The sequence below is a fragment of the Pituophis catenifer genome, unplaced genomic scaffold (assembly GCF_029215685.1).
Source record: "Pituophis catenifer annectens isolate HBS135680 unplaced genomic scaffold, rPitCat1.0.hap2 SCAF_3, whole genome shotgun sequence".
In the NCBI taxonomy this organism is placed as follows: Eukaryota; Metazoa; Chordata; class Lepidosauria; order Squamata; family Colubridae; genus Pituophis; species Pituophis catenifer.
The window spans coordinates 26,518,455-26,541,674 of NW_027256883.1; the positions used below are offsets into that span (position 1 = coordinate 26,518,455).

The 23,220-nt window shown below is 35.9% G+C and overlaps 1 protein-coding gene across 2 annotated transcripts in view; it reads right to left on the bottom strand.

The window, feature by feature from the left end:
- The window catches only part of VPS13B (vacuolar protein sorting 13 homolog B), a 316,205-nt gene that overhangs the window by 182,264 nt on the left and 110,721 nt on the right, over positions 1-23,220 (bottom strand). For both annotated transcript variants that reach the window (XM_070940432.1, XM_070940433.1), the window contains exons 22-26: positions 20,817-21,051; positions 16,724-16,944; positions 12,575-12,781; positions 8,498-8,669; positions 7,567-7,681 (exon numbers count right to left, since the gene is read on the bottom strand). In XM_070940432.1, coding sequence (XP_070796533.1) covers positions 7,567-7,681; positions 8,498-8,669; positions 12,575-12,781; positions 16,724-16,944; positions 20,817-21,051 — 950 coding nt within the window. The remainder of the gene's footprint in view (positions 1-7,566; positions 7,682-8,497; positions 8,670-12,574; positions 12,782-16,723; positions 16,945-20,816; positions 21,052-23,220) is intronic.

Below are 23,220 nucleotides of genomic sequence, written 5' to 3' on the forward strand. Positions count from 1 at the left end.
AAATGTCTCTTTAACAGAGGAAGAAATCCCTCTTTTACAGATCTTAATGGTAAGACAAATTGATAATTGAAGAGCTGATCCACAAATAATTATCTCTTAAATCTATGACTAATAGAATGGAAACAGTCACAAAGTCTGGGATATCTCTCAATATGCATTCCTAGAGCATAATTTCAGAGGAAAAATATAGTAACCTAATAGTGGATTTTAAAAAAATCCTTGGAAAGGGAAAGGGAAAAGAAAAAGCAGGAGGAAACTAAAGTTATTTTGACTAAAGTTGCTCCAGGTTCAAAACAATGCCTATATTGTATACTGTATAAAGATGCAATCTGAAAAAATATATAATGCTAAAAAGCAAATACAACTTCATTAAAAATGTGAATTAAATAGGATAGTCCTGTAAGAGTAGAATACACAGATCCGTAATAAGTAGACAATTACAAAAGAACCTCTACTGGAAATATATAATGCCAAGGAAGGAGAATATTGTATGCAGAAGCGAATGGAGGTATGCTAGCTGTTAAATAAAGATAATACAAGCAATTCTGAGGAACATGTGTAAAGAATAGTCCAGCAGCAGGCTAAATTTTTGGGGAACTTGGGGAACTTGGGAAAAGACAAGGTTCAGAAACTGCAGCACAAGTAGGGAACAACAGACATTGTTTCCAGGATCTGTCTTCTGCCCAAAAGGTTTATGCAGAGATTATTTTAAAAATCCACTCATACTCAGACTCTGCTTGCTAGCTTTTAAGAGAAAATAATCTACTGAGGGGAAATGGCAATCTCCTAAATAAGATTTTATTGAATTTAGCCTTCTAATCTTGAATTAGCTTTGTAATCTCCTATTGGCAGTAATATCCTATTGTCTTGTGGGCATGGGTTTCTTCGGTGTCAAGCCCTGCCCAAAAAACAATGTTCAGATCTAATATGTCAAGTCAGAGATCACATATAGATTCTTATTCTCATCAATTCCTGGGATTGATTGGGATTCTCAATATGCATGTAAACCAAAAAATTAATTTTTGCACTGATAAATGCTTCAGAGGAAGTCGACCTTTGTCAGAAATTTTTAGTAAAGTCAACACTGTTTTCTCCCTGAGCAAGTAGTAATACTTTTTTTTTTTTTAATTTGTTTTATATGCCGCCCTTCTCCGGAGACTCAGGGCGGCTTACAATGCATTAAGCAATAGCCTTCATTCTTTTGTATATTTTATACAAGTCAGCTTATTGCCCCCACAAACTGGGTCCTCATTTCACCTACCTTAGAAAGGATGGAAGGCTGAGTCAACCTTGAGCCTTGGAGAGATTCGAACCAGCAGAAATTGCAGGCAGCTGTGTTAATAACAGGGTGCATTAAACCACTGTACCATCAAGGCTTGCTCAGCTATCTAACAGTAGGTCTTCTATTGGCTGCTCTACCACTAATGCTGGAAGATGGAGAATGTAATTTTGGAAAAAATATATGAGGTGCATTTCATAACTGCACAGAACAAGGTAGAAGCATAGAGATGGACTATGCATTATTTTGTAGTAAATCAAGTAAATCAGCCTTTTTAATACACATATATTGTTCTAAGATAGGGTTGATACACTCTCTCAATCAGGTTGAGAATGTCAAAGTATTTAGGAATTTAGCTGCATTCCCAAACCCTTGAGAGGTTTTTCCAGAACAGTGAACTGAAGTGATGATACATTAAAACATCCCATGAAGTCTGAAGACATTTCAAGAACAGTTGTTTGATTTCATTAGTGGCAATGGAAGAATCAATTCACAATAATGCATAGCCAAGGACAAAATGTGATAAGTTGAAGAATGCTATTATATTAGTGTGTCTTTGAGTGTTTAGAAGCTCTGTAATTAAATCCATATAAATTACTTTTCTCAGATGCTTGGCTGGGTCAAGACATGAGAAGATTCAAGGATTTCTCAGCCCTTCCTCACATTGGGCATGCCTCAATGTTGTCCTTAATCTCAATCATAACCCAAGACCACCAGAAATCATGGGAAAGGTGGGCGTATTTTGCATAACCCAGGATGTTCTTCTGCTTGATGATTAGTACACAACGTATTTTGTTCATGGTGTATGTATTTTATTTACATCTTGTCTTTTTCCAGGAGCGTGAGTCTGCTTACATGAGGATTTCCTTTCCTTTTATCAACACCTGATGATTTGAAAAGTTAAATGAAACCCCAGTGCAGATGGTTTTCTTCCTAAAACTTGTATGACATATCTAACTCCAGTTCAGATAAGGTACAAAGTCAATAAGATAGAATCTGTAGCCTGGAATTAAATGAATAGTATAGTCACAGATGGTGTACAGGCAGCTGGTTTGTTTCTTCTTCATGAAAACCATCCTGGAGAAATTGACACTTTGCCCACAACATAACTCAGGTTCTTCTGATGTTGCAACAGCAGCACTAGGCTGCAACAGCTGCAAATACCCTTGATATTTACTGGAGAAATATTTTGTTTTTCTGCAGGAACATTGCATTTCATAGAATCTTCACAGTGAACTTAATGCTACAGGAAACAGGGATTTTAGGTACTACATTGAATTGAATTTATCCCAATTATTGTAGAAACAGAAGGAATGAATTTTCCAAGGCAATTCCATGTTTGTGAAACACAAAATTCACAAAATCACTAGAACAAAGGTAATTGTGGCAGTGTCTCACTGGGATATTTAGGAGCACGATTAGTCACCACTTCAAACTGATTACCTTTTTGGTCCTAGAATAATTTGTTCCCATTTGCAAAGCATCTTTTTTTCAAAGATATTCATAGTAAATGCCCAGCCTGGTTTTCTTTCCAGAAAGCTATGGTATAGCCCTTTCTGCTGTGAAAGTGCCATAGCAGCTGAGTACACTGGATTCATGGCACTTCAATATTTGTTATGCCAGTGTTCACCGTATTAAACTTCCGGTCATCCACTGATCTTAAACATATGCCAGGAGGCAATATATATTCTAACACATCCAACATCTTTTCTTGACATTGGCATATGAGGCAGCCTATTCCAGGTAAAGACTTATGCAGTAAACCAAACGTTGCTGGACTAGGCACCTAAATGTCTCCACTTTCTAATCTCCTCAAATCTCTTCTACAAACAGCAAAGTAGTGGGATTTATTCCAACAGATATGAACCTGCCAATCAATCAAAAGACCTGTCAGATAATTGATTTAAAAATACACTTGTGTATAGTCATCCTGCAGCTGCATACGTACTGCATGAGCTGGAATTTTGGGGAACTTTTCAGCACTTTAGACAAATTTTGCAGGTGAGGCAAAAAGGCATTTTCACTCAGGTAACTCAGTTACAAAGGCTGACTCAACTCCAGTCTTTTTAGTTATCCCTGCATAACTTTTATAATAGTTACTTGAACAAGCTGATCCATCTGAGTATCTTGCAGCAATACTTTAATTTCAAGAATAGTCAGTATCATGTATGTCCAAGGATATCCAGCATAATGTGATGTGACAAACTAAGATCAATGATTCAAAAGATACATACACTGAACAGAAAAGAAGTAGACTCGTTCACTTCCACTTCAGGAATGAAAACAACAGAGGCAATACAACCTATTCAGAGGAGCAAGTATAAAAAGTAAGCAGGAAACAGACTAAAGTTCAGGAATCCAGATGGATAGCAAAGAATGTGTGGATAAAAGTATTTGAGCAGTGACTGTGCCTTTGCAGTGGAGGATTATAATACTTATTCTGGGCTGATGTTCACCAGGAATCAGTATTCCTTCATTTAGTCAAGCTCTCCAGTTGCTCTGACCCCTTTTACCTCCAGTTCTACTGATAGACCAATAAGATTCTACTTTGCTGAATTTTGCTAACTATTGTTCTACTGTCTGTATAATTCACCCCAATATTTTTTCAAATATATCTTTTCTCCACTAGTTACATATTTTAGTTAAAATAACTCTATTTCAGGGGTGTCAAACTCAATTTTTTTTTAATTTGATTTATATACCGCCCTACTCCTGAAGGACTCAGGGCGGTGAACAGCCAAAGCAGTAAAAATACACAAATACAAAATTTAAAAACAGAATTAAATCAAATTAGACAATTTGGCCCAGACAGATTAAAACACCCCAATCATTTAAAAACTAATTAAAATTTACATAATTAAAAAAGAGGGAAAAGATTAGGCCAGGCCCGCCTGATGGAATAAAAAGGCCTTGAGAGCGCGGTGGAAGGTGCGCAGATCCGGGATCCTCCGTATCTCCGGGGGGTAGCTCATTCCAGATAGTAGGTGCCCCCACAGAGAAGACTCTCCCCCTAGGGGCCGCCAGTCGACATTGTTTGGCCAACGGCACCCAGAGGAGCCCCTCTCTATGAGAGCGTACCAGCCGGTGGGAGGCTATTGGTGGTAGTAGGCAGTCCCGTAGGTAACCAGGTCCTAAGCCATGGCCCTCAATTTCATTGAGGGCCGCATCAAGTTTGTGTTTGACCTCGGGACACCGGATGGGCGTGGCCGGGCTGGCGTAGGTGTGGCCCCATTTTTGGCTGGGCTGGCCTCCTGCAACCCTTTTCCAGTGAAAACGGAGCTCAGGAAGGCCATGCGCAGCCCCCCGAGCTCCGTTTTCATTGGCAGAGGGCTATAGGAGGCCATCCTGGCTGAAAACAGAGCCTGGGAGGGCTGCTCCATTTTTGCTGTCAGAGGCACTGCAGGCCAGTCCTTTGTTGTTTCCAGGGCAGCCCCATGGGGGCTAAGCATTGAATTTGTCACCCCTGCTCTATTTAGTTGGTTATCTATACATATGCATTATGCTTGTTTCATCATTTCATGTATTTCATCATTTTTTCCAATTGTTTTTCCTCAGTTTGGAATAGTAGCTTCAGTGAACAAGCCTTTCTTCTTCTCAATAACTGTTACATCAGCCATGTTATGAATAAGATTGTTTTATCATAAATTCCTAGAGCCATCATTAGTTAATGTAGATAATGAGATTTTTTTTTTTACTCTTTAAACTTTAAATAATAATAATTCTTTTATATACAGGAAATCCTCGACCTACGTTCAGAAATGGGACTGGAACTTCCATTGTTAATTGATGAAGTCATTAAGTGAGTCACACTAATGTTATGACCAATGGTGAAATCTAAAATTTGTTACAACTGGTTCTGTGGGCGTGGCTTGATGGGGGGGTAATGTGACTGGGTGGGCGTGGCCATTTTTTTTTTTTAACTTTTAAAACCATTTTTTCTACAACCTCTTCGGCAAAAATGCTTTCAAAAGGCTCTGACGATCTCAGCTGAGTTGCCTGATCGGCAGAGACTTTTTTTCTTTTAAATGCCTCTGCTGATCAGGCAACTCAGCTTGGATCGTCAGGCATCATCTTGGATCGTCAGCTTGGATCGTCAAACTCACCTTGACGATCAGGCAACTCAGCTGAGTTGCCTGATCATCATAGGCTTTTTTTCTTTTAAATGCCTCTGACGATCCAAGCTGGGCGGGGGGGGCAGGGATTTTTGCTGCCGGTTCTCCAAACCACCCACCTCCATCGCTACTGGATCGGGGAATCCGGTCCGAACCAGGAGCATTTCACCCCTGGTTATGACCTTCCTGTCATTATAACTAAGCAAATGACTGTGGTTAATCTGGCTTCCATCTTTGACTTTGCCTGTCAGAAGCCCCCTGGGAAAATCACAAATGGCAATCACGTGATCCTGGGACACTCCATCATAAATACATGCTGGTTGCTAAGCACCTGAATTTTGATCATTTCATTGTGAGGTGCTGCAATGGCTGTAACTGCGAGGAGCAGTTATACATCACTTTTTTCAGCACCATCATAATTTTAAATGAGGCTAATCCAAATGGCAGTTCATATATTTTCATATTGCTGATTAGAAGACTTTTGCTTTACTGAACAATTGTAATCTTTGCTATTTCTTATATATAAAATACATTTCAGCAACATAGCACTATTACTATTACACTATATCTGACACTTTTAATCTGAGCAACAAAGTATTAGAATATAAGAGGGTTTTTTTCATGGAACATGTTATGAATATTATACCACCACAGTATCAAATTTCTACAATTTCAGCTCACAAAAATCATACACAAAAGGAAGGAGATCTCTCTTTTCTATGGCAAGATTAAAATTTCATTTCATTTTTTAATGATAAATTAACAACCTTAATTAAGAATATGACAAAATGTTTAATAAAGAAGCAAAAAAGGAAGGAAGGTAAGTAAAAGTATATATGAACACCAGAGATTGTGACAGAAAAAGATAGATAATCAACTTAGTAAGGAATGTATCTGCGTAACGGGTCAGCCCACAGCCTTTGTAACCAATACTATCACGAAAATATGTCATGGCTTCTTCTACAATTTCCAGGCAAGAGGGAACATTTCAAGTTAAAAGTGAAGTACAGGGAAGTCATTGCTTAGTGACTACAATTCAGACCAGCAATTCCATTACTAAGGGTGTGGTTACTAAGTGAAAAATCACATGCGTATCATGTGACCATGACTTGAAATTTCACTTCTGTGTTTTCCATTAATTCTGCCAGTTGGAAACTAGTTGTGAAATTCACAAATGGCAATCATGTGACTATGGGATGCTGCAATGGCTGTTAGTTCAAGATTTTGTTGCAAAGCCTTTTTTCCACCCAAACTGTTGTAACTTTGAATGGTCACTAAATGAGGCAATCGGTAAGTTAGAACTACCTGTACAACAAGCTGTTTCCTAGATATACTCCTTCTTCAGGAAGAACTGCCAATGGGAAAAGAAGGCATGTTCTAGGCCAGAGGTGTCAAACTCAAGGCCTGGGGGGCCGGATCTAGCCCACAAGGTGCTTAGTTCTGGCCAACAGGGTTGCCCTGGAAAGAGCAAAGGACCGGTTTGTGGTGCCTCTGCCAGTGAAAACAGAGCTCAGGAGGGCCGCCCACGGCCCTCCCGAGCTCTGTTTTCACTGACAGAGTTGCAGGAGGCCATCGCAGCCAAAAACAGAGCATGGGAGAGGGTTGCAGGAGGCCGTCACAGCCAAAAATGAAGCTCAGGAGCCTGTTTTCACTGGCAGAATGTTCAAGTCACTACAAGCACCCCAACACAAGTGACGTCAAGCTGGCCACACCCAACCTGGCCACGCCCACCCCAGCCCCCCCGAGGTCAAACACAACCCTGATGCAACCCTCAATGAAACTGAGTTTGATACCCCTGTTCTACGCTAAGCATTTAGCCTGGCTTAATCTATGACCAAGAGCTATAAACAGTTAAAATCTAGATAGAATATGCTGACTCTCTGGTGCCAATTACCTGCTATCTGGCTTTTTATAGCCAAAATTTGGCTTAAGAGGTTGTGAAATTTGTCATGTCAACAACTTCATTTAAGATGTTAGTGAGGAGACGTATTTGGACACTATTTAGATGAACTTCCAATTACAACCAAGATTGTAATATTGATACGTAGAATTATGACATAGTAATATAATTTCAAATATGTAGCCTCAACCTTTCAGATCAATAATTATTACCATTTAAACAATATAGTATGTTTCTATATGAATACTAATGTAAAATGAACATAAAATTCTTACCTATTTCTGTAGTGGTCAATGTTGAAACTTTCTATTTTACACTTTACTTTAGTGTAGACATCTTGTACATCTACTGAGGCACTGAGATCTTCTAACTCACCAACCACACATATCTCTGCAGTAGCCAATAAAATTAACCAGTTCACCAATAAGTCACATGGTTATTTTGTAGAAATGGAGAAGAAAATAAGTTTGCCTTAATTTCAAACCAATATTATTAAGACAAATCTTAAACAACTAATAATTCCCCCCAGAAACTATGGAAAGTTCATGTATAATTTGGTTTCCCCTACTCTTAACCTTATCTCCCAATGGGCTTAGTATACAGATATTGTATTCATAAAGGAGAGGGACAGGGGCTGAATTCGGTTCCACAAACAAAACCATGGACCTGACTAAAGCTATATGCATACAAGTACATGTTGCTAAATGACAGTATGCATATACCCACTACTATAAATCCATCTAGTTATATAATTTCTAGCTGCTATTATATAACCTATGCCTTTTAAAAGACAGATCAATCCTAAAGCGGCCATTACAATCAGTACATGGTACACAAAATCACTTGTTCTATAGCCATATTTAAGATTTTGCTGACTGGGATACGATGCGTGGAAGGACATCAATTATAGCCTCAGTGTTGATAAAGCATAATTGTTCTATTTATCCTACTATCTAACATAAAGCTGGCAAACCATTGGCTCTGGTCTTACGCAACATGCATTTTATAGTCCTCAGACCCATCCAGAAATATTATTCAAGTCTAGTGTCAAAACAATGACACTAGACAATGAACAAAGTGATTTAGTCTGTCTTCTTCCCTCAAACATGGAAACAGGATATGCTAAGCTTCCATTAGGACAGCATATTTGAGCAAATATGTAAGACCAATTCTGTTCCATTTGCTTTTTAAAATTAAATGTAATACCTGTGCCTTTGTTTTCTGGATCTGGTGCAAATAACTTTACAGTAAGCTTCGGCAACATCCACTGCATCCATAAACTCACACGTCCGCTTGAGATGCCAATATTGCTTGTTGTTTGCTCTAAGGTAACAGAGTCTGAGAATGGAGAATCATCACCACCTTGGAGGGATTCACCCTGAGAGAGAGAGGGAGGGAGGGAGGGGGAGGGAAAGTGAGGCGGAGAGAGAGGGGGGGGAGCGCAAATTTTAAAAAATCTAAATTTAAAATATCAACCACTCCTATGGTACTCAAGTTAATAAAAAAGTATATTTGAAAAAGAAATTCTGACATAGAAAATGTACATGTAAATAAAATATTTTACAAGATATGGCTTATTAAGTAAGGGCTGTAAAGTGAGGAAAGACTCTGATGTACATTGTTATGAATACTTTCTTCTCCAGTCTGCAAACAAAATGTGCTGTTTCTAAACTGGTACCATTCTAAAATGATACCAGAAACTAGGACATAAAACACTCTTATCCATTTTTACATCTTTCACACATGCTGAGGACCCTGCTGCTGAGAATACTCTGATACATACATACATACATGGATATAAACCCAACCCATTCATTTCTGATATCCACAGATTTACTAATTTATCTAGCGCTGCAACAGATGTCATAGTTAGAATAATAGAAAACCATGGCAGATATTTTCATCTACATTTAAATTTCTTACAGTGGTGCCCCCTATTTCTATAATGTTGCCTTCTCCATCATAATCCACAGAGAATCAACTTCCAGAAAATGTATTTTTTGCAAAACTGAACCCCCTCCCAATACAATGTAATTAGGAGTCAAAGAAAAAAGACAGCCCTATTTAATTAAAATCAAAATATTCTCAGTATTGTTTAGAAGTGAAGTTCAAGAAAGTTTTTATTTCTCTGAATAGATGAACTATTCCCAACATTTTATAAAAGAATTATTTTCTATGTACTTGAAAGCAGGATACATCTTATTACACCATCTTAGCTGAATATGCCAAATTGTAATCAATAGACTACACATGAGAAGCACAGAGAAGTTGTGCCCTTCTCTTGTGCCCTTCTCTCCATAAAAATACATTGGTCTGTACTAATTTAATTAAATAAATGATTTTCATGATAACAAATCTAACCTAACAATAATAAACAAAGATATCAAATTGCATACAAAAATAACATATATGCCATGGGAAGATTGAATTCTTAAAAATGGCTTGCATTCAACTGTTTTGATACTTAATCTAAATGCAAAATGTTCTTTTATAAAAATATGTTTGTGTTTAACATTTGGAAGCTACATATACCAATGTAATGTATGATTTAAAATAATTATTGTGGGAAAATGCCCAAATTGAAATATTTTAAATTCATTGATGATCAATCTGTTCTCATTGTAAATAAAAATAGCAACAGCTTTTTTCTATGAAAGCATGATTGCACCTTAAAAATATTCTTATAATCGAAGAACTAAGCATTTAACTGTGTTTCACAGTTAATTTCAAAGGCTAAAATCTGTATCCTAACAAAGGCAACAATAAACCTCACAACAGTTCCAAGATCTCAGATGATATGAGGTAAACACTGCATTTTATAATGCATTTTATAATGAGCCACTAAAGCAGAGATAGGCAACCTTTGAGTTTAGGGCTTCACTTGGCTTTTGAATGACAGGCCAAGGGCCACATCATAAAAAGAGGATGGGCAAATGACAGCAAACAAGATGGAAATGAAATGAAATTTAAGTTAATTTTCAAAACATTTGAAATAAGTCTGGCAACTTCATGAAGGTTTGGAAGGGGAAACAACTGTATATCTCTGTACCAGTGAGGTTGTCATAGATGAAATACAATATTTATCCATGTGGAATAAGCACAGATGTACTTTCTTGGTAACAGATAATTCAAATGATCTTTGAATTGTTCTTAAATTCAGGAGAGTTTCCTTCACAAACGTAAGAGGAATTTAGGTTGGCAAGAGCACAACGATTGCTACCATGACTATAATTTGCAGATATTTCCCAAGAGCAGCTATTCTTTTTTTAGAAGATGTGGCTTTTTCCTTTGACTTCACTATAGAGTCAAAAACTTATGAAGTAGCAGGATATAATAGGAATGTTTGATTATCAATAGGTAAGTAGGTTGAAAATAATGCTAAACGTCTTGTAAATTAAAAAGCTAAATACGTAAGAATGTCGTTTACTTCATAAAAGAAGCTGAATTTCAGTATGACAATTTGTCCTTTTTGGTAGTTTTGATCTATTTTTAAAGCCCACTTTAATCATTATCCATAATCTTGAACATTATTGCACTTTATTTTTTGTGTCCACTTTTCTCTAAAAATGAACACTTTATCATAATCTTTCAGTTTCCATATCTACTTTTATTTTAAATTTTATTTAAAAACGATTTATGCATTAGTTTTCTATTTGTATTCAAATGCATAAAATAAAGCTAGAATAAACGTAAACTATTTTTTCCACCCTCCTCATACCAAGCTCTAAAATACACAATTTCATTCTTTGCCAATTCTTGCAAAATGAACCAAAATATCAAGTATATTTTTCTTAGGAGAATTTATCTTTATTCATCTGGAAAAGCCAAACATTTAAGGCCTTCATCCTTGATCTGCATTAAAGCTCAGGGATGATAGAAGTCTGGAGCAAATTACTGTTCCCCAAGGACTAAACACTTCCTCAACTGTTTGTACTTAAGTAAACAGTAACAAGTGGCCAGTTGTAGTCTGTACTACCTTTACTCAAATGCAGAGGAGGTTAAAAATGATTAAGTGTTTCTAAACTTTGGTTCTTAAGCCTCACTCAAGTTTTCATCTTCAGATCTACCTAGTTTGTAATTCAGGAATCCTAACAGCTTTAACTATATGGTGGAGCAGCATTCCCTATCAATCTGTCAAAATGAAAAGAATTATTCACAGCTGAATAATATAAATAAATACTTCATATGCTATTTAATGTAAACAATTTTTGGAGTGAGCCGTACCTCCTCACCTTTCCACCACTGGTTCATTTATAGGAAGTCTTTTACTTGAAAGAGCTAAAGACACTTTCAAAATAATCATTTTGACCTCATAGAGAAGTAGTTTACTTTAAATGTGAAATGTATGAAATTTTTAAGAAATGTGCTTAGCTTACAGCATATTCTTTTTATAATATTCAAGTTTTTAAGTGTAAAGTGTATATAAGGGATGTATCAACAAAATAAAGGGAAAAAGTCAAAGTGGTTCCTTGACAATTTAAGTATGTCACAGGATTTCTATACTATAGAATTCCAGTAATTAAAACAAAAACATTAAAACCCTGAGAAATAAAATTTTCAACTTAAAGAGCCCAATTATCTTAAAGCATTAAAATGTTGCCTCCTTTGAGGCATATTAATCACTTATCTTGATATAGTCTGTAAACATATTCATTTTTTAAAAGATGGATTTTTTTTTAATATGGATCTTTAATATGTTCAAATACTAAGTCTTAAACATAATCATAGATGCTATATTTTAATGCTGCTTCCTCTCTCTAGTCTAGTGGATCAGAATATATTCAAGGAAAATAGTAAATCCAAGGCAGATTATCTCCACAAAAACAGATAAAAATTCTCGGACATTTCTACTACACGATCATAATGGTTTTAGCAGCTGTAGTAGTTTTTACTGCAGCCCCCTCAGCAACCTGCAATGACACAAAATGATGACTTGTACATGATCTTATAAAATAATGATCGTGATCATTTAGCAAACATATTTGGCCATCCATAATCAAATGTCTGAGGACAGCTAGGCAATTATGCAATCACTCAAGTGTTATAATTGTGTTCATTTGCTGTTCTTTCTTTAGGCTACCCAACTCACAAATACAAACTATGAACCACTCAGCTATGAACTACTCAAACTATCAACCACTCAACTGAGTTAAAAAAAATTAAAAAAAAAAAGACACATGTATTCATAAATTTGAGTGCCTTATTCTTTCATTACCAGTTTAATTCTTTATTATTTCATTACCAGTTTAATTCCTTGTTCTATCAGATCACTTATTTCAGTACCTCTGTAGTTGTCCCAATGTCAGCTGATGGACTACATGTACTAGCATCCAGTGGAGCAGTCCCAATACTACTTTTAACAGGTGAAACAGGTGGTACAGGTCCTGAAACAGATTCCGTATGTGCCAGAGACTGATGGAAAATTCCCTTCTTATGAATCTTATTCCAAACTTTCTCCATTAAATCTGTTAGTTCATATAGCAGTTGCACCTTAAATGAATAAATACATAAACAAATATGTCAACATTTCCCACAAATCCAACTTCATACAATAAATAATTGTATAATAATTGTATACAATTGTATATTAAAAATAATAATTTTGTTACGGCCTTATTACAGCAGTATTTTCATTTGATACATATGGGAAAAATCTGCATAGAAAAAGAAATCAAATAACAGTAGGTAAGACTGTAAGACCTACATCACCACTTGTACAGCTTAACGTGTGGTTTTAATGAATGAACAGTTAATTTAGTTTCTGGATTATTTCACAGACTTTCATAGAAGCTGCTACTTCAAGTAGAACTAAAACATCAGCAGCTCTAAAAACAAAAATCTAATTTATAGAATACAGGAGAATTCAATTTCTGTAGTAGGTGTGAAAATAATCTCTAACCACAGAAGAAAAGAATCAGCATTTTTAGAGCTATCTCCTGGGATATGACATCTATCTATTCAGAAAACATTCTGCATAATTTACTTACTGTATTCTTCACCTCAGATCTAAAGTATTTATAGAAAATACTTCATAAATAAGCAATAATCATGTAATTTGCCATTTAGAATATAAAAAAATCCCATGGAAGTTGCACAATATATAACCATATCCACAGCTGGATGCCATACCCGCTTGCCATTGTGGAAAAAAATTTTTTTTTATATATTTAATGAAGAAGTTTCAGCCTCAGGACACATCCAAAGAATGACGTTGGCTTCTAATGTGGGCAAAACAGATGCAGGGAAACATTGCTGTCTGTCTAGTTTTGATATAAAGCAGGACTTGATTTGTGGATATGAGAACATAATTTATCCTTACAGATCTCCCTTAGCTGCTTTTGTATTGATACAACATTGGAGAATTTCCTTACACACTGAAAAATGTACATTACTATTTCAATGTTTTAATTTAATACTATCATTCATTCATTCAACCAATCAAAAAACAAATCACTTTATGACTACCGATCTCAACAAGTTATTCTGAGCAGCTATAATGGCTTCTCTAGACAAGGAAATCCGGCTCCAGACTAGGGTGCCAAAGAGCATCAGGAGGATGCAGAGACTCCATGCCAGGAGTGAATGGGCAACAGGAGGAGAAGCCAGGAATATTGGAGACTGGCAGAGGAACAACCAGACAAGCACCTGGCTGAAGAGGAGAAAGAAGAGACATAACTGCTGCCTGGAAGCGCAGATGATCAGAGGCACAGAGTGGAGAAGCGATGTAGCTGCAGTCAGTCAGCAGAGACAAGGAGGAATTGCCTCCCTCAATGGATCCCAGAATGCATAGAGCCAAGCGGAGGGAGGTGCAACAGAGGTTGGTGAGGTTACTCACAAGGCATCCTCGCCCCTCCAACTTCCCTGTTGTGCGTGTGTTCTGACTTTGTGTTTCTTTGATTCTGGACCTGCTTCTTATTTTCTGACCATGCGATTTTCTGACCATCTTGAATTTTGTGCTTGGATTCCGGACTTGGACCTTGGCATTGGTTATTGTGTTTGGATTTTGGACTCGTACCTGGACTTTGGATTTTGTGTCTGGATTTGCAGACTTGTGCCTTGGACTTTGTGTTGCCTATGACTTTGTGCCTCGACTCAAAACTCTTTGGGACTTTGCGTTTAATGTAAGTGGGTCCTGGGAAATAAAATTAGGGGTTTACAGTGCCTCAATAAAGTATCCTAAACTCCTTCATATGTGCGTGCATGGACTGGGACAGGACAAAAGTATTTTTTTATATTGAAAGTTTACTAACCAAGATCCATCAAAATTCACTAAAGAGTTAGAACTGAATGTTTTTCCTGTGTCTCTCCTTACTTCGATAATCTGAATATCAATAATCAAAAACGAGCATAGTAGCATCTTTTCCATTTTATTAGAAGACTTCATCAGATCTATTGAGAAGCTAGACTGATTTAAGATTTAAATTAGCATGAGATAGAAGGAAGGGGAGGGAGTGGAAGATAGGCTATGCACATGCAGGTTACACATGACACAAATTACAAGTATTTTATCAACACACAAACTGGAGTTTCCATCCTTTGCTTCAGCTCCGGTCGAGACTTGAAAGGAGGCCCCAACTGGGCATCCCCTGGGCAATGGTGATGTCACTGGCTAATCCTTTCAACCTGGAAGCGGTGCTTCCAACATGAGTGCAAAACAATGCAATGGCCATTCAAAGTTATGATGGACCTCCTGGGGGTACTTACAACCTGCTTCCCAAATTACGACAGATACGTCCTCTTCTGTGATCACATCATGCCATGTTGGACACTCAGCAACCAGCCCATGTGTATGGCCATTTGCAGCGTCCAAATGGTTACATGTGGGACGCAGTGGCTCAGTGGCTAAGACGCTTGTCAGCAGTTCAGCGGTTCAAATCCCTAGTGCCGCATAATGAGGTGAGCTCTCATTACTTGTCTCAGCTTCTGCCAACCTAGCAATTCGAAAGCACGTAAAAAATGCAAGTAGAAAAATAGGGACCACCTTTGGTGGGAAGGTAACAGCGTTCCGTGCACCTTTGGCGTTTAGTCATGCCAGCCACATGACCACGGAGACGTCTTCGGATAGCGCTGGCTCTTCGGCTTTGAAACGGAGATGAGCACCACCCCCTAGAGTCGGGAATGACTAGCACATATGTGTGAGGCAGAGGTGGTATTCAGCAGGTTCTAACCAGTTCTGGAGAACCGGTAGCAGAAATTTTGAGTACTTCAGAGAACCGGTAAATACCACTTCTGACTGGCCCCACCCCCATCTATTCTCTGCCTCCCGAGTCCCAGCTGATCGGGAGGAAATGGGGATTTTGCAGTATCCTTCCCCTGGAGTCAGGAGGGAATGGAGATTTTATAGTACAATTTAAATGCTGTTAGCTTTATTAACTTATCTTATAACCTTAAGACTAACAATGCAGAGATAGCTCCTATCCTAGTCAAATTTCATAGTTTCCTTAAGAATTGCACAAGCATTTGTTGCTGTAAACAAAATACAAATTCAGCAACACTTCTCCAATGGCCTGAAGAAATATAAATTAATAAGTCATGACATCTTGTAACCCTATCACTGCACCAAGTACATATCCATTGAATCAAGTTTCTGTAATATATTTTATAAAATCATTCAGAATTTGTTATAATATTTCTCACTTTTTCATTGGGAATAACTACTTACTTGAAGATATGGCAAATTTCAAGATTCAACAAATATTTCACAAAGGGAAATGATCCACAGAAAGCTAATATCATACAATAGTATTTATTGCACTGTAATATTCAGCTGGCTACCTCCTCCTTACCCTTTCAGATTCTGTGATTTTTGTGCTTTTAAATTGATTGATCTTGTATTCTGTCCTTATTTAAGGGACTGTTTCTACTTTTGCTCCTTTTCTTTTTGTAATTACTGAGTGGCACTGGTGTTTTATTTCTGTGCATTCTATGCATTTTAAACTTGCTTTTATATTTGATTCATGGCTAACCACTTTGAGTGACTGCTTGGTTGGAAAAGAAGAAAGAAAATATTTATATAAATAAAGTCATGTTCTATTACTCTCATAGAGGGTATCTTTACTTTAGATGAAATAATTTGATGCTTAATGAGATCAGGTACGTGTGTTAATTTCTGCAAAGAGTACATTAATTCATTTCAACAAATGTATCCACTTTGACAGCAAAGCAGGGCCTCAACATTTAACAATACATCTGCAAGTGATTTCGTTCCATCAAACCCAAGATGCACTTATGTGCTATAGCTATTACTGATGAATCTAAATTACAAAACATGAAAGAGCTTCAAAGCAAATCTTAATCTAAGTATCCTGATCTTGATGACTTGGTTTTTATAGGAAAGATACTTAAAAGAAAAAAAAAACAATTCTTATAGAATCCAGAACAATACTTAAATTAAGCAATTTTAATTTGTTCCAATAAATTAAATGCACCAACCTGAGGATTTGAGCATTTTACTTCAAGTGATTCAAGGTCAACATGAAGACAAACAACGAATGAGTGCCTGGATTCTGATCCTGCAGCGGGCAACACTTGTGAAGTAACTGCCAGAGTAGAAGTGCAGCCAACAGTTTCTATGATATTAAGAGTCAACTGCTGCCCGAGAATCGTATAGATGCTGAAATAATTCATACTGATTGTCCAAGGAAAAGCGTCTCCTGGTTAATCAAAAGGAAAGCAAAAACAAAAGTAAAATATGTATATAAAGGAATCATTCCAAATGTGGATTATTTTCACATAAAACTAAAATATTTCTGGATTATTCCTTTACAAAACTAATAAAAGTCTAGTTCTAGTATTTAGTAATACTATTCAAGAGCACATTCTATGTTACGTAACACAGTGGTGCTATATTTTAGTTTCTTTCTCAGATATAATATATATCATACAATGCATACATCAAGAATATGCACAATTATATTCTTTGCATCTAACTACACTGCATTGTTGTTACTGTTGAGTTTAATATTACCAAAACTGATCAATTTTAAATTACATTTTCCACTGGGAGATTTAAACCTAATTTATATAAGAGGTTTAATGTTAATTTGGCTTTTCTTGATCATGCCCTTTGATGTTTATCTTTTGCTAGAAGAGACAGTGTTAATTACTGGGATTCAGAAAGATAAAAATATCTTAAATGTTACTTTGAGTAATACTTTATTAACAGTGTAGTAACCAGCTTTCATGTGAAAGAAATAAAAGAAAAAAGCAATCTATTCCATTTTCCTAATGCTCTTTTGTTTAACTATGGGAGGTGTGTATGTGGATGTGTTTGAAGGACAGCAATTATGTTCATAAGACTCTAAGAGGAAGCATGATATTCTGGGAGAAGGATAATTCAATTCTGCTACAGGAGGGCTCTGATATGATGACTCTTGGCTTGTATATGTGGAAGCAAAAGACGCTTAGATAAAAGATGCATTTTGTTTTGAATAAATTTCCCAGTTAGGAAATTGATGCAAATGCAATGAACAAAACACTATGATTGTTATTATTGCTGTATCTCTATTATTAAATACATTAATGAACAAAACAGAACTAAATTCCTTTTCCTACTTAATAAGACTGAAGGCTATTTTCTAGATAGATAGTAGTGGAGTCTTTGAGCTCTCTGAACGTGGTTGTTTTCTTGCAAGCATTTCATTACCCAAGTAGGTAACATCATCAATGCAACCAAAACAATCAAACTCAGAGAGCACCAAGGACTCCAAAGTTCAATTCTGAGCTACACAGAGCTCTTCTATTGATAGATAGTAGTATTTTACAAATTCTTACTTAGCAAATGTCACCATTTTATAGTAAAGCCACAAGAGGAACTCTGGAATTGGGCATAGAAGTGTCTTGACTAAATGAGTCAGGAAGAATTATTGTCCTTATTAGTGATCAAGAAATTCACTAATATAATCTTCAAAATATCATTTTCTCTCTGGCAGTTAATCTGCTTTTGAATGATCGACAAATCAGACAAAAACAAAACTTCCCTGAATCTAATCACAGCTGTATAAATATTAAGTTCTTTGTGAGACCATGAAACTATCTTTGAGTCTTGATTTAGTTGCCTCTTTCTTGGCATTCCCTGTTGCCTTTCTTAGCCTTACTTTGCTTCATGTCTTATACCAGTGACTGAACAATTAATCTTTTTCCCAGTCTCAATCTCCACAAAACAAACTTTGAGATATTATGCAAGCATCTCAGCAGCAGCAGTCCCAAACTGGATCCTCAACACAGTTACATGTAGAAAATCACATTCACACCTGAAATGCTATCAAAACCTTTAATAAGTCTAATTACTTAGTTATCCCAGAAATCTGAATGTGAAATTTCCTGAATCCTGGGAAATTATCACTTCATATAATCTGAAGCTGACCTTGTTTTCTCTTCTTTTCTCTAGGAAGACTCTATGAGAGTCAGTCTTAAAGTGCTGGTTAGTTAACCTCAGAAGGAGAAGGAAATTGTCTTTACATAATAATACAGGCAAATATTATTCTTCGGTTTCCTTACTAGAGGTAAAAGTATTAGGTTACATTTAACTAGGTATGCATGTTTTTTATCCCATGGGGATCACTACGGTTTAGCTGGAGATGAAAACATTTGTTGTTCACAAATATAGTCAAATATGATCCATTCATAAAATATTAGGCTTAAACTATGAGTGGGGAAAAAATACCATGTTGATGTCATAATGGTCACAGCAGACTTTCACTCCAGTTTAATTGCTGGGAATGTTTCATTTGAAATTCAAAGGCAAATACAGTTATTTTCCAACTGTTTTTTTATTTATTTATTTATTTATTTATTTATTTATTTATTTATTTATTTATTTATTTATTTATTTATTTATTTATTTATTATTATTATTTATTATTTATTTATTTATTTATTTATTTATTTATTTATTTATTTATTTATTTATTTATTTATTTATTGGCTTTACAGCCCACCTTTCTCCTCAAGCAAATATTCAACATGGTTAATTATATTTTAAAAAGATATATTAGGACATGTTATGTGATATATTCAAGTGTGTACTAAAATTTTAAATTTATAAAATGAGAAATTTGATTTTCTTCAACAACAATCCAACAGATCAATCAGATTAAAAGGAATGCTTTCAATTGAACTTTCCTATGCAGGAATGGTCAGTGAAGATAGAACTTGCTGAGATGGACAAATTAATCTATTTGATTATAGAAAAGACAATTATGTATGTTTACTGCTGACTGGAAACCCCCTATGGACTTTTTGCATAAAACGGGAAAAAAATGAACCTATGCTTTTAATGATTTTTAGGATAGATTACAGAAAGAAGAGACATGATGTAATTTTAGAGAAAAAGGTAAATTAAGATTATAACTGCTTTAAAGAAGAGTGGAAGCCACTTCTTTATATATTTTTTCTTTCTTTTCTAATTTTCCTACCTTTTTTCTTTTTTTTCTTTTTGTACATTAACTTCCTCTTTTATTTCTTCTTTTCAGTTTTATCCTTATTCTAGTTTGCATCAATTTTACTCCTGCTTTTAAACTTTCAATAAAATTGTATTTTAAAAAGGATACATTAGAATATGTGATGTGATATGTTCAAGTGTATCCCAAAAATTGAAATTTACAAAAGGAGGCACTATTAACAGTGTTTAGTCTAACCTCGTTAGTATGGTATTCCATAACATTTCTGTAATGTAGTAATGTACCGTTAATAGAATTTAGTTTCTGAGCAGAGAGAGTTAGTATGAAAAATATGAAATATGCTAGTCAAATTTCACCTCATGTATAGTGGCTACTGCAAACATATTAAAATACAGATATTGATTGCATGAAGATATCTGGGTTTAATTCTTGGAGTGGGGGGTGCCTTAGTGCTCTCTGAGCATGATTGCTTTCTTAGACGTTTCATTATCAAAGTGCTGAACATTGATGATGTTACCTACAGAGGTGGTATTCAGCAGGTTCTGACCAATTCTGGGTAGTGGAAATTTTGAATAGTTTGGAGAACCGGTAAATACCACCTCTGATTGGCCCCACCTCCTTCTATTCTCTGCCTCCCGAGACCCAGCTGATCGGGAGAGAATGGGGATTTTGCAGTAACCTTCCCCTGGAGTGGAGAGGGAATGGAGATTTTACAATATCCTTTCCCTGGAGTGGGGAGGGAATGGAGATTTTACAGTATCCTTCCCCTGCCATGCCCACCAAGCCATGCTCACAGAACCGGTAGTAAAAAAATTTGAATCCCACCACTGGTTACCTAGTTTGAGTAACGAAACATCTGCAAGAAAACAACCAAGCTCAAAGAACACCCATTTCAATCCTAGGCTACAAATATTCTCCTTTATTTAATTCTTGTGTCATGCAAAGAGCATTTTTTTAAAAATGGTAAAAAAGCAAGTAATAAAAAATAGCTGATCAAGCACTTTAAAAAGAATGAAGCATTTTGAAAAGATTAAAGAAGAATGTTGATATCAAGCTACATAATTCATCTTAGAAAACAGTGCCTCATTATAACACTCCTTCTTTTGGAATTTGTTATCTCTTACCTTCTTCAAGTATTGGTCTTGGCACAACAAAGGGAATCTCTTGGAGGGGTTCCATGTACTTGTGCCCTGCACTCATAATCTTTAGAAGGGGTAAGCAAATGACAAGAGTTCCAGGCATGCTAGTCTGCCCATGATACCAACTACGGACAGTACCAGGAATATCACCAGACACTATGGTACTGGGAGATGGCAGGCTGTCATTGGGAATGAACACGCAACATGACTGCACTTCCATCTGAAAGACAAAAAGAGCCATTTTTTAAAAATAAAAATGCGTAAGGATGAAAGGCAATATACTTACTGTGGCCCTAGATCTAAGGTTCATAGGAAAACAAGCATCAAAATTGGTTACTAGATATTTTTTTATGCTTAAATTTTTAAAAAATATAACCGCACCATGTGATCTGTATTTTTGTGGCGTGTATGTTTGTGTGTATGTGTTTCTCAGTCAATACCTAAGAAAAGTCCTACTAATTTATTCAGGAAACTGGCAAAAAAACATGCCTTTTCACACATTTTTCCCAAGGAAGATGATTGACTTGTAAAATATATTCACAAACATTTTTACAAAAGAAATCCATTTGTAGTTTGTTAGCTTCTGATCTTGCTTCTTTTAGTGACAATTTTTCCGTTTCTTTGAAGTTCACAGAGAATGACGTTTATTATGAAGACTGCATCATTCTCAAGAAATGCAGCTGAAATACCACCTTTGTTACATTGCCAAATATTCTCATTATTGCCAAAACCACATACAGCTAGCACTGTTTGTGTTCTGTAGCTATGTGCACATGGAATGTGATAACCAACATAATCTCCTGGGCAATTTAGCCTCATGTTTAGATTTAAAAAAAACAATACCTCCTAAACCAGAAAGCTTCCAGCTTTCCTCTTAACAGAAGAAAGAACTGAAAGTATCTAGGAAATCAACCTTCAGAGAAGAAAATGTGCGTGCCATCTTTAAAAATGATATTTCAATTCAGGAATCGACATATCAACACATGTAAAATTCAAACAAAGTACCTGCTACAGACTTAACAATTGTTGATGAGACAGACAAAATTCATAAAGAATAAGTTATAACACACTCCTAAAAACCTTCTCTTGGTACCTGAATATAGAGGGCTGAGCACTAAATAATTTAAGTATTATGATAAATATGATCTAGATAATTCTATTTCAGGTTTGTTTGACAGATTAATATATTACAGATAAGTAAAAACTGAATAAAGAATTATAGATAATTTATATTACTATTTTTAGAAAGAAAAGCTGGTAGTATTTTTAACAAGAGAGCTGTGAGACATACAAAAATTTTTAGCTTGATCCAACTGCAAGGATTGATCTAGGGAATCTGAGGTGGTCAAAATCCATACTAGACTTGACAAGGGGAGTTTGTGGATACCTGATCTACAGCCAAAGTGTTCATAGGATGTTCATAGGAGCCTCCCGATTAAGTGGGTAATTTGGTTAGAAATAAAAAAAATCCAATTCAGCTGAGATCCCCCTCCCTTTAGTTTTCTCTATGAAGTTCTCTATAATTTTTAGCAATAAGGTCGCTTTGTTAGCTTTTCCTCAAGTTTATATATGAAAAAATTGAAAAAAATTATATGTGAAATAGTAAGTTGGAATTTAAGATTAAATTGCATTAGATTGTGACATTTTTAGTAACACAAGTAGTTCAGCTAAAGCTAAGGGATACTGCTCACTTCCTCTGATTTTACTTCTGTACATCCTAGCAACTTTGTGATTCTAATATATGAAAATGCAGATGTTATGTCTTTACTCTTTTTTCCATTATATCATTAATATTGTTAGACATACAGTAAGGAAAAATTGATGGAGACATAATGAAATTCCCCTCGGTGCTGGGTGGGAAATTTGGTTTTCTTCAATGACCATTTATCAAATCACATTAGAAAAATGATGCTTTCAGTTGAGCTTTCTTATGTTGCCACTGGCTGGAACTGACTCCTGAATGTGCTCAGATTTTGTTATACTTCTCCAAATAGAAAAGTTCTAGAAAGGTATTAGTTATGCTATCTGCATTTCTTTTAATTATCCATAGGCTGCCATTGTCACAAGCTTTATTTGCCGTATAAGAGAAGAAACAATTCTGAGCCAGTTGCATTATGAGCTGCTCTGCATAGCAATTCTTGCATTAACATTATTCCCTTTCCTTTGCGCGTGGAGATAGGGATGATGGTATTGCTGTCCTTGTTCTCAGTCCCATGCTTAGGAGTCTAATTCTATTTCTTATCTAAAAACAACTCAAGAAGAAACCAGGAAAAGTAGGTATATATATGAGCCTTGGTGGCGCAACAGACTAAAGTGCTATTAAGTAAAACCAGCTGCCTGCAATTACTGCAAGTTCAATCTCACCAGGCTCAAGATTGACTCAGCTTTC